The 15,700-nt window shown below is 42.6% G+C and overlaps 1 protein-coding gene across 1 annotated transcript in view; it reads left to right on the forward strand.

The window, feature by feature from the left end:
* Window positions 1-346: 346 nt before the first annotated feature.
* DOCK10 (dedicator of cytokinesis 10) overlaps window positions 347-15,700 on the forward strand; it is a 146,617-nt gene continuing 131,263 nt past the window's right edge. The window contains exon 1 of the mRNA XM_062499414.1: window positions 347-460. Within this exon, the coding sequence (XP_062355398.1) occupies window positions 347-460 (114 nt within the window). The remainder of the gene's footprint in view (window positions 461-15,700) is intronic.

Here is a 15,700-nt window from a genome sequence, read left to right on the forward strand (position 1 = left end):
GTGGCTCGTCCTGCGCCGAACCCACCCGCAGCCTTGCCGGGAGAGCATCCCTCGGTGACCACACGCACGGAAAGCGGTGCGGCCGCGCCGGCACGGTTCGGGCTCCCTCCCGGAGCCCCCGGGGCTCCGTATCGCCCCCGGTGCGCAGCCGTGCGGCACGGCCGGGGCGCACACGGCCAGCGCGGGCGGCGGGGGCGCGACGCTGCCCCGGGGAGGGTCGGGCGGCCCCCGCCCCGCACGCGTCCCCCGCGCGGGGGGAGCGGGAGGGAAAGCGCCGGTTCCGCTTCCTGACGGCGCCGCGGCCCGGGCGGGGAGCGGCGGCCGGAGCGCGGGGCTGCCGGCGCCCATGGCCGGCGAGCGGACGCGGCGCTTCACGCGGAGCCTCCTGCGGCCGGGGCAGGCGGCGGAGCTGCGGCACAGCGCGGCCGCCGCGGCCGCCGGCGGGCGACCGCAGCTGCGGGTGAGTGCGGCGGGGCAGCGCCCGGAGGGGCTGCGGGCAGCGGCCCAGGTGCGAAGCGCGCTCGGTTCCCGGGGAGGGCGCGGCGGCAGCGCCGGGAGCCCCGGCCCGCCCGGCCCCGAGCGGAGCGGCCACCGGGCAGCCCTGACCCGCTCCGCTGCGCGCCTCCCCGTGCTACGGCCGGCGGCTCCCAGCCCTCGCTGACAGCCCTGGCTGACAGCCTCCGCCGCCGGCCCGGCATCCTCCCGTTGCTTTCGCCGGTTTTCTTCCCCTTCGGCTGAGCTTCGCAGTGGCGAGTGAAGGGAAAGCCGGGGAGCGCCCCGCCAGTGCGGGACAGGCGCGGGCTGCCCGGTGTGTGACAGTCACGGGGGTATTGGTCCTGCACAGCCCGGGTGTCACCGTCGCTACCGAGAGGCGTGTCGCTCCGGTGATTTCCACTGGAAACCCCGCGCAAGAAGCCTAAAATGCCAGGGAAACCCAGACCCTGTTCTTTCTCCTTGCATTCGCTTTTAAAATGCACTGCGTGAGGCTTCGGGCCCCGTGTCTCTCCATCAGTGGAGTTTTCTCCTCCGTTACATAGTTGTACCTAAGTCCTTAGCTGATGGGCATAGATGGCAGATTGTTAGAGCTCCCAGTGAAATATCCATGAGCCTTTTCAAATCTGTAGATATTTGTGAGTAATTTATTAGCCATTTTGATACTAAGATTCCTTTGAACTTCAAGCTATGTGTTGTGAGACATATATGACTCTTTAGATGATTAAGCATATCATTTCTGTGATTCATTTAATTCAGATATATTATCCTTTTCCATTTTTTCAGACAGCACAGCTCATGAAGTAGTGGGAAAGTTTTAAATGAAAGGTCATCACTCATCAAAGTTTATTCCACAGCAGTGCCTAGCTGTAATACATTCTTTGCATAAAACAGAAAGCAATTATGCAGCTGTGCTCCCATAAAGGTAGTGGACATTTTCCATCTTCTCGGGGGTCTTGCCCAGTACAAATAGGCAGCTGTTCTAAAGTGACTGCTGTGCTTAGGGACAGCAGCCAGTTCACAGTTCCTAGTTACCTGTTACATGTGAGTTGTTTTCTTTGCATCACTAGATTTGAAGTGCTTTTACAGTCAGCTTTGAAGGTCTTCATAAAGCATTCCCAAACCCCTTACTTTTGAAAGCTTTGAAGAAGTTACTTGTCTCTCCTGACTTTCCACAAATGTTGTACATGCTATTAGCTCTTGTTGAATCCCAAAGCATCCCTGTAACTGCTCCACCAATAGATTTACGTGGTCCTGACTGCTGGGCACAGAGATTAGAATTTGGCTTATTATCAAACAGGATGAACTACACTAATGGAGTTTTGGTGGAAACCCTCAAGGAATCATCATGGCTGCTTTGACCTCTGACCAGACACTGTGCTGAGTAGTTGTCCCCTAAGAGGGATGTTTCAGTTCAGATACCAGCTAAACTATTGCATTGTCTCATTGCATCTTGGAGTATCATAAATGAAGTTCTGTTAGCAATATATTTTACTCTGCTGTGTCTTTGCTGCAAGAATGCAGAAACAAAACAGAATGAAATTGATGAAGCAAATCTGAAATTGATGGTCTGTTTCCTTAGAGGAGAGTGGCATTTTTAATGTGTTGCTAACAAATCTTATACTGCTGTCTTAATATAGCATTTAATTACTCCTCATGTATTCACATTATATTCCATGCAATCTGTCTTTAAAATATCGAGACTTCAGTTGTAGGATGACAAAAATCATCTCTCACTTCTGTGAGTCTTCTGTGAGACTTCCTGTTGACTGATGAAATACACTGGTGGTGGATTTCATCAGGGCTTTTGATGCACTATCTGAGGCAAATACAGTCAGATCTGAAAGGATGGTCTTTGAAAGATACTGAAGTTAAGATGTGAAGATGCCAGACCAAATTCTGGTTTCAGTTATACCGCTCAGTGGGATCACTTAGGAACTTCCAGATGTGTTTTATTCACCAGCAGGCACAATGGTTCTGAAGTCTGAGTTGCTTGCTGTGTTGAATATGTATGGGTCTGGGGAACTTAATGAAGTAACTATCTTTTAACCATACTTTTTTGGGTTCCCAGTAATGTCGCCTCTGAAAGGCAAAGTTTTATAAAAATGCCTTTTGCTGAGGTCTCATGACAGAGTACAAAGCTACTCCCTTCAGGTTAAATCTTTTCTGCCTACATCAGCTAGACTGAGCAGAGTTAACCATTGTGTCTTGGCTAACAGGCAGGTCTCTTGGCAGACGTACCAGGGTTGCAGTTTTGGAGCTGCCAGGAGGAACTGTGGTGTTCTGTCCTGAGCACTGATTGCTGCCTCTGGATCTGTAACATAGAATGCCAGGGTGGCAAGTCTGCTGAGGTGTGCTAGGGTTCCCTCTCGCCTCTGTGCCTTGCACTCAGGGATGTTGGGGTGGCACAGATGCTGCAGTAAAGCTGTTGTGTTGCTTTTGTAAAAAACGTCACACAGAAGCTGAAATTTCTGGCTATGTTTCAACTGACATTTTTTACCAGAAGTGAATATTCTCACAGAAGAAAAAAAAAATGGGGTGTATTCAGTGAGGTCTATTGGTTGTCATCACCTCTTGCTCTGGATGTTTCAGCACCTTATATTCCAGTTATACAAAATCTGGCTTGTGTTGGAGTGTCTTGAAAGTTGGCTCAGCTGTCAAGAGTCTGCAAATAACTGGCAGCTACAAAGGAGGGAAAGCATAAATGTGTAATGTGTAAAGAATTATGTTTAATGAGCAAAGAATTAAGCCTTCTGGTACTGCTTTTGTGGATGCCCTGAATGAGTTGCAGCTGGACTCCTGGTTAACGTTTGGACAGCACCTGCTGTAGGTGCAACCCTTCAGTTCAGTAGGAGATAGGGATCAAATGTCTAAGCTGTCTTAGAGAAGAGTGTTCTGTCTTGTGGCTCTTTACTGTCTTCATTTGGATTGCTTCTTCTTTTGTGTCCTTTGCCTTTACTTTTGCTCATTTATTCATTTAATAGTTGCTAGCGTTCAGCACACAGATCTGTTTGTTTAAAAAAGGCACCATTATAATCAGGAAAAATGAGTTGGCAGAAATAAGGATGTTTGTCATTTGGTGTTGTATAAGAGAAGAACTTCTGCAGTGCCCTGAAAGATAAAAAGAGGAAACAGAGCTTGAAGCTGGAATATATGTGTGTATCTCGCTGGTAGGGGGTAGTAACTGCGGTGTTTTGGCAGCAGTAACACATTCTACATTAATTACCCAGCTCTTCAGCAGGTGGGAGGTGTGGTGCTATCAGGTGTTAATGGTGTGTGGATGTACTTCAGGTTGTTTCCATTGCCTCCTTAAGTTTTCAAGTAGTAATGGCAATTCACCAGACTAGCTGGTGAAATGGATCAGCATCATCTAGAAGGTAAATAATTTATTGTATTTTGAAACTTTGATGTGAAATTCTTTGTCTCTTCTAATAGAAAACACTTGTTTGAAAGTTGCTTTATGAACACTTGCTGCCACTGCCCAGGAGAGCTGAATAGCTGTGCACAAGAAAGGGAAATTAATATGTCTGTTGTTTCATTTGTGTCTGTCACTGTAGCAGTATTTTAGTGGAAATTTTTTAAAATGGGGATGGGCTAGTCAGTGCTCCTAGAAATCAACTTGCTAACTCCTTAGCTAGTACTGAGCTTCATGTTATACTATTATTTTCAGATCTCAATTAATTTGTCTAAGTACTTCTGGCTGAAGTCCTCATCCTTTACATAAAGTGTTGTGACATTGCTTTTATAAAAGAGCTGTGGCAGGTCTTGGTCCTCATCTCTCTTCCATCGTTAAACAAGTTAATAGCAGTCTGGAGTTGAGCTGTTGCTCCATGTGTCTTTTTTTGGCAGAGGTTTCTTTCCATCCCGCTGCAGCCAAGCACAGAGTCGTGATGTCCGATCCCTGAGTACGGGCTGTCTCTCACGTGGAAGGCTGGATTACACGGCTCTCTCTTCTGCACAATATGGGTTCCTCTCCTTTTTACCTTAACTGGGGCCGCCATAATTCCTCCCTGAAAGAACAGATCCCCTTAGTTTCTCATGTGTATCTTATGCAGTATGTACTTTACGAACAATAATGTCTCTGTTTATATTTTGGTTGTGTATTTCTGGTTTTGCATGGGTAATGAACAGGTTTTTGACTCCAGTGTTGTGTTGTAGTCTCTCAAGAAAAGTGATGTGTGTGCTTTCCAGCCTCACAAGGAGTACCCACTGCCTTGGGACATGGATAATGGTACCAAAGCTTTGACTGTACCTACTGTGTGTGGCCTTTTCTCATTATGGGATTGGACTTCCATGTTGTGAATGAAATAACACCGAAAACCTCATCTGTTGAGAAGGTACAGTGTTACCTGAGCTACTTCAAAGACAGAAGCTGGACTGTGAAAGACTCCTTTCTCCTGACAATGTTCTGTTAGTCCGGGGTGAACCCAAGGAATGCATTTATAAAGGCAGTGAGCCTATTGTGGTGTTGTACTAAAATAAACTCTGTATGCTTGTACATATGCTTGCACATGCACTGTCTTCATACACCACTGGATTTTTTGTCTATTTCCCTGCGAACAAAACCCAGACTGGTGCAGTAGTCTGAAGTGCATGTGCATACAGAGAGAGCCTCATCCTGTTGTAGTGGTTGAGACAGTTTGTTTGTGACACCAGTGCAAGGGAATATCACCTGCGTGTCTGGAGCTGGTAGTTCTGTCATGGCAGGCCTTGACATTTGCTCAGGGCAGACAACTTGACAGGCATATTTTAGAATGTTAACAACCTGGTGCAGTGTTGAAATATTAAATAACTTTTTCATATTTGTAATTTACTTGTGAACCTTGTTCATGAATCCACACTCAAAACCACACCTTTCCTTTATAGCTTGTGTGACATCCCTTACTTGCTCAAGCACAAGACCTGTATTATTTGCTAGAAGTCTCCTTTATTAGTAATTTTTTGTTGTTTTGGAGTGTCTGATCAGTAATTCTGTAGATGTTTTTCAGCTGGGGTATCCCAAGAACACTTGGTCTGGCCTGGGCAAGGATCTGATTGCTTTCAGCTGGCTGCTGGAGCCTAGACATAAGGGCAAATCAAGCAAAGGGTGCAGGCAAGAATGCACTACTTGCACATTCTCCAGCTGCAAGGCTCCCTCCTCTGCAGGCAGACAAAAGGGGCAAAGTCTGCTTCTGAGCAATTCTAGGAACTTCATCTGGCACTGGGGATGAAATTGGTGCAGAAATGAGGAAAAGGAGATAAGGGAGCAGAGCCTCAGAGAGGGTGGAGACAGAGAAGGGAAGAAAATGGTTTAGAAAGAAGAAAAGCCCTGGAGAAAATGGGGGAGAAAAGAAAAGACTTTGTGGGGAAGGAGAGGCTGAAGAAGATAGTCAAACGAAGGAAAGAAACCAAGAGAACTGCAAGAAAGCTTTGTCAGGTTGGTGAATAACTTGTGCAGATAAGCCATTAATGAGCACCCCTGAGCAGTCATTTAGGAGGTGGGGAGACCCTGGCACTTGGATTTAAAGGCAGGGTTTTTACTGTTGTCTTGCATCTGTCAGTTGACTAACTCTTTTAAATTCATGGAAAGTGAGTCAGCTTGAGTAACTCAAAATGCTCTCAGTTTATAGAAGTTGCATTAACTTTTTTCCTTTTGCCTGCAAGGTTAAATAAGGGGTCTTGACAGAGAGAATGAACATCAGTAGCAAAGAGAAGCTGCCTTGTGTCGGCTTTGGAGGAGGATGGATACACAGAGAGGGAGTTTAATATTGTTGTGGTTTATAACAGGCTGATCTGCAGTGCATATGTCACTTCCAGAAGTCAAAACATGTTTGTAACTTTTATAGCATAAGGTCAAAAGCCTGTGAAGTAGTGACACAGATATGATTATTATACAAAGACTTGCTTGTCATGAGCGTAATGATTCCAGTTTAGAATTCCCTGCATTTCACAGAACTCAACAATAATTTTCTGAATCTAAATTATACTTGTCTGTTTTATAACAACTGTATATTCTCATTTTAGCAAAAGCCAACTTTATCGCTATTTTTGTTGATAAGAAAAACAAAACACCAGGAGCTAACTGCCCAAGTTAATGCAATAAATCTATAGTAAAACCTATGGAATGATTGTCTCCAAGTTTATGCCCTTCACAGGCTGTCCTGCCCCATATGGAGGAAAAATTTACCTGGCTTCATAGTCCCCCCTCCCTACGCCTCTCATTTCTGACATGGGCAATTTTTTCCCTCTCTTGTAGAATGTAAGAAGACTGAAGGCTGCCTGTTCTTTGTGTGCTTGCTTAGTGTAAATGACTTCTGCTCACATTGTCCCTTTCTGGGCAGAGCAGACTCCAAACACCAGTGTAATAGGAGGGTACTGAGCTGCATTAGTGATGTGTGTCAGGGAAGCCTTCCAGAGCTGGGATGGCTTTTTCTAATTCTCTTTTCTTGGTTTTTTTTTTTTGTTTGCTTGTTTGTTTTTTTGTTTTTTGTTGTTTTTTTGGTGTTATTGTTTTTTTTTGTTTTGGTTTGGTTTGGTTTTTTTTTGTTTGTTTTTGTTTTCCCAAGTCTCCTTACCCCTCCTCTGTTTTTTAGTTTGGATGCTCAAGGCAGTTGTCTGTTATTTTTTTCTCTTTCATGTCAGTGATGCATAATCACAGCCTAAGTGCATTGCTTAAATATGTTTTTTGGTAGATTACTTGTCATTTCTGGTACTAGTTTTTTCTTCATAATACAGAGAGGAAGAGGCCAATGTTGCATTATTGTTCTTAAATTTTAGGCAGGAAGAGAGTTTCCCTTGGAGCACTGGGGGTAAGTGGTGCTGCCCAACCTCTCCTTCCCAGCTTTACTCTGGGAGTCAACATACAGCCTCTTTACTTGGGTACTGTAAAGTTACTTTTCAGCTGGAACCCAAATATTGCATGTTTTGGAACACAGTGTAATGTTTTGAGATGACATAATATAGATGTTCTTTGAGCTTGTAGAGAAATACGTAAGATAGGGAAATCTGGATATGTTTGTGACCTGTGTGGGTTCATACTGTGCAGACAGCAGTGTGAACTGCAGCTACTGTCATTGGGATCCCAGGAAAATATGAGGAAAAGGAGATCAATACCTCCCTGCAATGATCGTCTTCTGCTGCCTCTGTGAAACAAGGTTTTATCTCTGCAGATTCAAAGAAAAAAAAAAAGGAAACCTCGAAAATTGAAAGATACGCTGTATGCCATTTTAAATTACTAATTCACTGATTAATAAATAGCCATTAACTTATTGCTAGACTTTCTTCCCCTTATTGCTGTTGTGCAGTTGTATAATTTTCATTGTACAGAAGCTTAGTATGCTGTCAGCATTGCAGTGATTTTTTAAATTACAGTGTAATTCCCTGCTTTTTCCTTCATGGAGTGTGGGAGAAGTGGAGGGCAATTCTGTCACTGAGTCTGAAATGGGTTGTTCAAGTAAGAGAATAATGCTGCCTGACTTAAAGCAAACATGATCCTAGGTTACTTTGACATGTTGACCTAAATTAAATGATGTAGATATAATGAAATTTAATGAAAGCAGTTGAATTGGATATGATAGTGGGAAAAAATGTTTCATTTTTTTTATGTGTTACTGTTTCTAAACAAGAGTAATACAGAGATACTCTCTCTGAAAGTGGACAAAGTAGGCATTTTTAGAATAACAAACAAAAATCTATTATCATTGGATTTTAGTTTTTAAACTGTCATTGTCTAAATGTACTGCTCACCCATGCTAGATGTACCTGCTTTGGTAACCATGTTTAGGTTATTTTGAAGAGTGTACTTCTAATTTATAGGCAAGAATGTAATTCTGGACTCTTTCAGTGTCTTGTAACACATTGCTCTGCTTTTCTAGGGCTAAGTTAAAAGCTCCCCACATGGGCAGCACAATGGCTCTGCAGAAGGCCTAGAAGCATCTTTTATCCAAAAGCTGCCTGGAACACTGCAACTAAGGGTTAATGTGTCAGTCCTTTGATGCAAATTCCTCAGTGATCTTTGTTCTGGATTGGGTCTTTCTCCTGGCTTAGGGGCAGAGGTTGGCATCATTTTAAGAAAATGCATTTTTAAAGCGTGAGAATATTCTCCTGTGATCTGAATTACTTCCAGGCTATGGGACAGAACAAGTGCATGATGGCAGAGGGACGTGAGGACAGGGAGGGGGAAGACTGCTGTGATATCCTCTGGCCACAGTGGTGCATAAAGAAACCTTAAACTACTTTTTTCCATCTCTTTCTTCTTCTTCCTTGCCCACTCTCTAATCCCTGCCTTTCCCTCTTAGTCCTGTGCAAGCTCTGGCAGCCCTGGGGGGAGTCTGAGCCAAAAAATCAACAGAATAGAGGAAGGAAAGGCTGCCTATACCCTGACACTGTGCAAAATGTATGTTCACTTTGAGGGAGGGCAGGATGCCAGTCCTCCACATCCATCCCCTTTCTCTCCCCTTTGGAAGCAAGCACAGCACTCCTTTCCATGGTATGAGTAGGTGCAGGAGAAAAGATTCAGAGCTTGTTGAGCCTTTGAGTGAAAGTGGTGGTCTGAAGTCAGCCTGGGGGCTATTGATTGGACTGTGCTTGTTTAGATAATAAATAATCTTTGGAGCCTGTCCTGTGAAAGAGCTTTCTCCATTGCTGTGCAAGTACCATGGCACAGGCCAGGCTTGATGTCTTTTGTTAGGAATGCCTTTGTTGCATTTCACAAGCCATAAATAACTTGTGGTATTTGTAGCAAACTCAGTCTCTCTTTGAAGATACAAGTGTACAGCTTTTTCCTGGCTTTTTTTTTTTTTTTTTTTTTTTTTTTGTTACTTAGCTTCAAGTGGTCTCAAGTCTCAAAAGTGGTTCAGGGGCCTAAATTCTAAATTTGGCCATCCTTGGGATAGAACTGCTTTGTGACTTTGAACTTTAAGCAATGTGGAACAAAATACATGAAAGTTTGTTTCTACTAACAACGGTGTGTTGACAGGGAGAGATCTTGGGGAAAAAAAAAATCCTGGGTCACACCTCTGATTCTGTGTGCAGAGAGAAAGGGAGTGATGAGTAAGTATTAAAACCAGTGATGAGCAGACTTTGATATTTATTCTAGAATACCATGTGGTGTGTGAATACCTTTTGTATTTGCATATTTGCAATGTAAGATAAAAGATGTGCTGAGCCATCATGTTTCTATTGTCAGTATATAGGCACACGTTTTCCCCTTCAATTCATGGGTGGCAGGTGGACTTCCAGCAGTGGAGAGAGAGCAATTACAGAAGCAATGCAGACGTTAAATATCATGCACAGCTCTCCTCTGAAAGCAAGTTACTGAAAAAGCATCTGCCTGTTCCAAAGCTGCATCTCACTTCAGGCAACAGTTGCCTTTTACATGAGTAACAGTTGTTTTTTTCCTTTGAGCTGTGTGATTGCAGAGCGCCTCTGTTCTGCTGACACCCTTTCATTAAACAGCTAAAATTGCAAACACTGATGGAAATAAAGTCCTACAACATTAAGTAGGGTTGAATTATACTGATCTCTTTAGTGCTGCATGAATTTATCCTCATAGCTTCCCCTGAGTCAATGAGAACTGTTTTGGAGGGTTTGTAAGAGAACCTACGAAACAGAAAACCAGGAGATCCATGAACAGAAATTTGACTTTCCGGGTCAAATAATAACCTGTGATTTAACAGTAATGTTAGGAAATCCCTAATATAAACTTAAAAAAAAAAATTGTGGTCAAAGTAGATGATTACTTTTCTTTTGATATTGTTCAGAAACCTCCTGCTCTTTTTTCTATTTCAAATGCATACCCAGTTGTTCCCATGTTTCTGTATACTTTCTAGAAGAAATGGAGCTCATGTAACACACCAACTCCAAGTGGTTTAGCTCCAATTGGTTTGGAAATGGAAGAAGAGGGAATGGTAGTTTGGGGGGGGGGGGGGGGGGTTATGTAATGATGATAGTTCCAGCTGGCTGGGCATGTTGACAGTGTAATGCTTTATGCTTTCTGTGTGTTCTTTCCTCAGAAGGGGTGAGGAGAAAACTCTTAGCAGAGAGGTTTCAGGTGAATGTTACAAGTCACTTGTGTTGCAATAAGGATGAGCAGTAGTACAGTGGGACCCAATATCTTACATGCCTTAATATGAAGTTTGTTTTTTATTCTTTCCTAGAGCTTTTCTTACAGTGATAACCCTTCAAAACCACTAGCCATGGCCTGTGTGTTGCAGTTAAATATTATCTTTCTCCCATTTCTTCATTCTCACATCTGCCAACTCCCTGCTTTGCTGCCCTCACCCCTTCCAGTCCTGGATCCTTGTTGTGCTTTGTGTCCCTCTCCCACTTGTCTCAGAGCCTCTGTTAATGCCTCTCTGTGCAGGGAACAGTCTGTCAGTTGTGTCAGGCACCCTATCTGTGCCTGCCATCCATGCCACACTAAAACCCACTTCTTCCAAGAATGCTCCTTGCCAGTTCTGTGAATGGATAATGTCTGTGCTCCTCCCCTGGCTGAGCAGCTGCCCTGTGCTGCTCTGCCCAGCCATGCCTCTCTCCCCCCAAACTGACAATGGAAAGCCTTTGCCATTGGTAATAGGCCTCTCCTTTCCTTCAGTGTAAGGTTTTGCATGAAACACATGGGTTTGTATCAATAGTTGCTATTTGAATGACTGTTCACCAAATAATATATATATATATACACATATATAGTTCATATATAAAATATAGTTCAATTAATACTGAGTGACTCTTCTTGAAAGAAGAACTTTTCCTGTGTCTGTTTCCTTAAAGGATGCAGTGGTTCCCTGTTCAGTGTAGTGTGGAAGACAAATCCATGCCACGATGTGTGAATGTATCAATGGATTTATAGATATTTTAAAATCATCTCAAGTAAATAGGGCTAAAATCAGTTCCCTTGGAATAATGTGGCATGCCTGGTTTGGGGGATTTTAAGACAAGAACTTTACATTTAAATTCCATGACGATGGCTACTGAGATGTGCTAGAATAAGGTGCAAGGGCTGCTCTGCTTGGTCTTTGTGCCCAAGGCTTCTGGGCTTCTGTTTTCTGCCACTCTTTCCCAGTGTGTATTTCAGAAGATCCTCATTCCTAATCCTAAAGGATCTGTCAGGGATTCAGATAAGAAATTTGAGTTTCTTGATTTTGGGGGAAGATTTTGTGTGATCAAGAATAGAAGTTGGCAAATGACTTGTAATTAGAGGTTGAAAACTGAGGTGTGAAATCTCTATAATGCACAATGAGGGTTTGCTACTCAGTGTGTAACTGGGTCTCTCATCACCCCAGCAGCACATCCCAAACCCACCTTGCATAGTTTGCAATGCATCTGTCATTGTTAACATCTATGAGGTAAAAAGGATAATGCAAGAGAGTTGTCTGCTGTTTTTTTGTCAGTGTCAGAGCTCCAGACCTGCCCCAGAGCCAGTATGCCAAACACATCCTGCTATCATTAGTTAACAAGGACAATTTAACAGATACTTTTTTCTGTTATGGGGGTGCAAAAAGAAAAAAAATTGAGTCATGACTAAGGAAGTTGCTATTATCACGGGCTCAGTTTGGCAGATTTTTTAGCTTTTTCGTGTCTGCCTGTAAGATAACAGGAATAAAAGGCAACAAAGTGCAGCGCTAACAGTATGACTGCTTTTAGACAGTTGGCAGGAAATGCTGTTTCCTGTTCTGTTTGATGTTCTGTTGACTTTCTCATAAATATTAACCCATCTGGGGTTTCAGCATTTGTTGTTACGGTGGGATAGATAATGTCAGTGACAGCCAAATTTAAATGTAGTTGTTCCTTTTAGTAGATTGAACAGGTTCTGGTAAAAAAAAATACAGAATTATTCTGTAATTCTTTTGACTGCGGTGTAACATTGTCAGATTTCTGTCTGCATAGTCAAGTTGGAAAGTGGGATTAGATTTGCCTTTAAAGACTGGCGTGGCTTGCTCTTCTGGATCAGATTAGATCTTCCACTAGTCCTGCATAGGCAGATGCCAGGTTCCTCAGCACTCCAAAGTCAAGTAATAGTTGTAGTGCCATTTGATGCGCTTCCCAGATCACCTGATAAATTTGTGTTTGGAACAGGATTATAGATCCATCTTCTCCATTACTTTCTTGAGAGGAATTGTGTCATTGTCTCTTGAAACCCCAAGCAAGTGCTGGCCACAGGGGTGTCAAGGTCCCTTCCAACCCAAATTCTTGTGTGGTAGAGGTGAACCTCTCCTAACCTTTTAACCTGCCTGTTCCTCTTGGCAGCTGTGTGAACACTGGTTCAGCAGGGTGTCTTGGTTAGGGTGGTACCTCCTATCAGGGTGCACCAGTCTTTCGGGGCTGGCTTTTAAATTTGTGTATTTTTTCAAATCAGATGCTGATAGATGAGATTTGAAAGCCAGAGAGTGCTGCTTCCTGGACAGCTGAGATCTGCAGACAGGTTTGTGCTGGTGGAGGGCATCTCCAGGTGTCTCCCTGGAAATGCAGTAGCTTCCATTCCTGGTGTTGGTGCATGCCACTGACACTGTGCCCCAGCAGTCTCCTCAGTAAATTGCCAGCCTGATCTTTTGTGAAGAGCAGTCGTGTTGAATTTAGTGTTACTGCACCAGGAGTGAAGCACTGATACTGAGAGTGAATAATTGTAACCAAGTCTGCCCTTATGCCTGACAGTGTGTGTTTGGTATTTAGCTGTATCTGTTCCTAATTTGCTCAACTGCCTGACAAAAGCATAAATGACATCGAGGTGAGAGCTCGTTTATTGGCTGCAACTCTGTGTTACCATTAAATAATTGTAACATTACATGGAAACTGATAAATTATTGTTAACTTTAATTAGAGCACTAATTATATATTGAAGTGAATTTCAGCAGAAATTAACAATTGCTATCTCTGCATTTAAATTTCCATCTGAATTGTAAGAGAAAGTTGAAAATATTTTCCCTGGGTGTGGAAAAGGGGTGTGTTTAAAGGGAATCTGTATATACCATCATATTTTCACTTTGATGTTACATGTTCTAATGAAAGCTTTGGCAGCATAGACAACCAGACTGTTGACTTCTTAAAAAACACCTATAAACAATCTTTTGAGTTAAAGTTCCCATGTGTACTCTGTAACATTTAAATCATTTACTTATGCATTTGCACTTTCTCTACTGGAACTACTGAAGAACATAACACTGTTGAATGTCCAGCTGTCAGCAGAAGAATGAGGGGGTGGTCTAGGAAGTTGGTAATCTATTTAAAGACCTAATTGCACATTGCACACAGGGAACTGATTGATGCCCTAAAGTATATCAATACCTTTGTGAGTGTAACTAATTATGATTTCTTGGAAAACACTATCTAGCTGATTTATATTTCCTGCTTGATTGAGAAGTCCTGAAAGACTAAAAAGAGAAGAGTTCAACATTTGGGTACTCCCTAAAAATTACTAGGATACTTTGGAAGTTAATTTGAGATGGGTCATAATAATCTAGAGAATGACATCACTTCTGTTATATACTAGGTAATTTTTTTATAAGTAATATTCTAAAGTGGTTCTGCAAGAACAGGATATTTTCATAAATATAAGTTAATTTTACAAAAAGTCAATAGCACAGGCTGTTAGGACTTTAATAATAAAAACAAATTACTTGTAACCAGACATTTCAGTCAGTGAGAATGAAATCTCTTTGCACATATGTGTATTTAGCTCATAGTTTCTATTCATATTTTAATCTCCCTTGGAGTTCAGTATTAGTCTTTCAAAACACACATGTTACTAATCAAAATATTATTATTCTAAGGATTTCTTCCTGAAATACCAACCAGAAGACATATGTTTATAGAGACTGTGTTAGAACTTAACAAATGCAGGCCAAACAACTTAATATTGGCCTGGTTTTGCTTATTTTGTGTTTTGTTGAATCATCAGCCTTGTGGATGTGAATGTTAATGGATACCAGAAACCTGAGATTCGTTAGGTTTAGATTTTATATGATTTTATTGTCTTCTGGAGGTCACATAAAAGAAAGGGAGTGAAATCCTGACAAGAGACTTAAAATGAAAACCACATGTTGTACAGAAAAGCTGTCCAGGGGACAGTGTCACTCATTAGCTGCTACAATAGCTGTTACTTGGTTTGATACAGGGAGCACATTGTTGTGCTGTGACAAAAGCCCAGCAATATTATTTCTAAAAGGAGCAGGATGCTTTTTGATTGGGTTGGTGTGTTTTGTTTTGCCTTTTGGGGTGTTTTTTCTTTTCCATGGTGATAAGGGCAAAGCTGTGGGTTTCAGGCACTTCCTTGGGTGTGGTCCTCCTCCTTGGGAGGAGCTGTGTTTGAGTTGCTCCTTTCTGAAAGGATGACACCGTCCCAGTGAGCACTGTGGGTCTGAGGGACCTTGTCTCTTTTCCATGCTCTTGTCTGGGTGGTCTCACTGTTCCATTGTGCAGCTTGGGCTTCCTGGCTGGTGTAAAGCAGGAGGAATGTGAGCCTCCCTGAGCATCTAGATGTGCTAAGAAGGAGAAGGTTTTGGGGCTAATCAGCCCCAACATTGTGATCAAGAAGATAAATTCTCTTACAGTATCTGGCACTATATATACACAGATCCCTTTTGATTATCTAGTGAAGGCTGATGTTTATGCCAGTAGGATTCTCTGTAGGTGGATTTCTCTGCAGAAATTAATAATTTGCCCTGTGTGCTTTAGCCCAAGAAGTGTCATGGTTAGGTGATACCTGACATGATCACACAGGGAAAAGGTTCTTGGCTGGCTGCCCCTGGACCCGTCAGATTTGGGTAGGGTTTTTTTGAGTAATATGTAAACAAACAAAAAAATCAAGACAGCTCTGTAATATTTATACCCTTTAAAACTTTCAGAGTCTTAACTCTTAGCTTCTTTATTTTGAATTCTTGGCACTAATAAGAAAAAAGGAATCTGAAGCCACATTATTATACTGCTAGTGGAAACATTCTTCATGTGGGATCTTTTCTGACAGACACAAGAATACATCTGCAGCTGCTGTATTTGGGGGAGTGGGGTAATGGAAGAGCAGCACCTGAGACAACATAGTTTGTGCTGGTCCCATATATACAGATTTTACTTTGGGTTTTTTTTTTTTTTTTTTTTTTACTTTGTCCACATTTTGTGCCTAATTTTCCCTTTTGCAGCTGTAGAAGCTTATGCTTGGAAATTGAATGAGATGGTTCCTTTTGGTTACTTGCTTCTGGCTGAACTCTTTGCATATGCCTCAAAGTGAAATTGCGCT

Source organism: Cinclus cinclus, chromosome 10 (assembly GCF_963662255.1).
Source record: "Cinclus cinclus chromosome 10, bCinCin1.1, whole genome shotgun sequence".
Classification (NCBI taxonomy): Eukaryota; Metazoa; Chordata; class Aves; order Passeriformes; family Cinclidae; genus Cinclus; species Cinclus cinclus.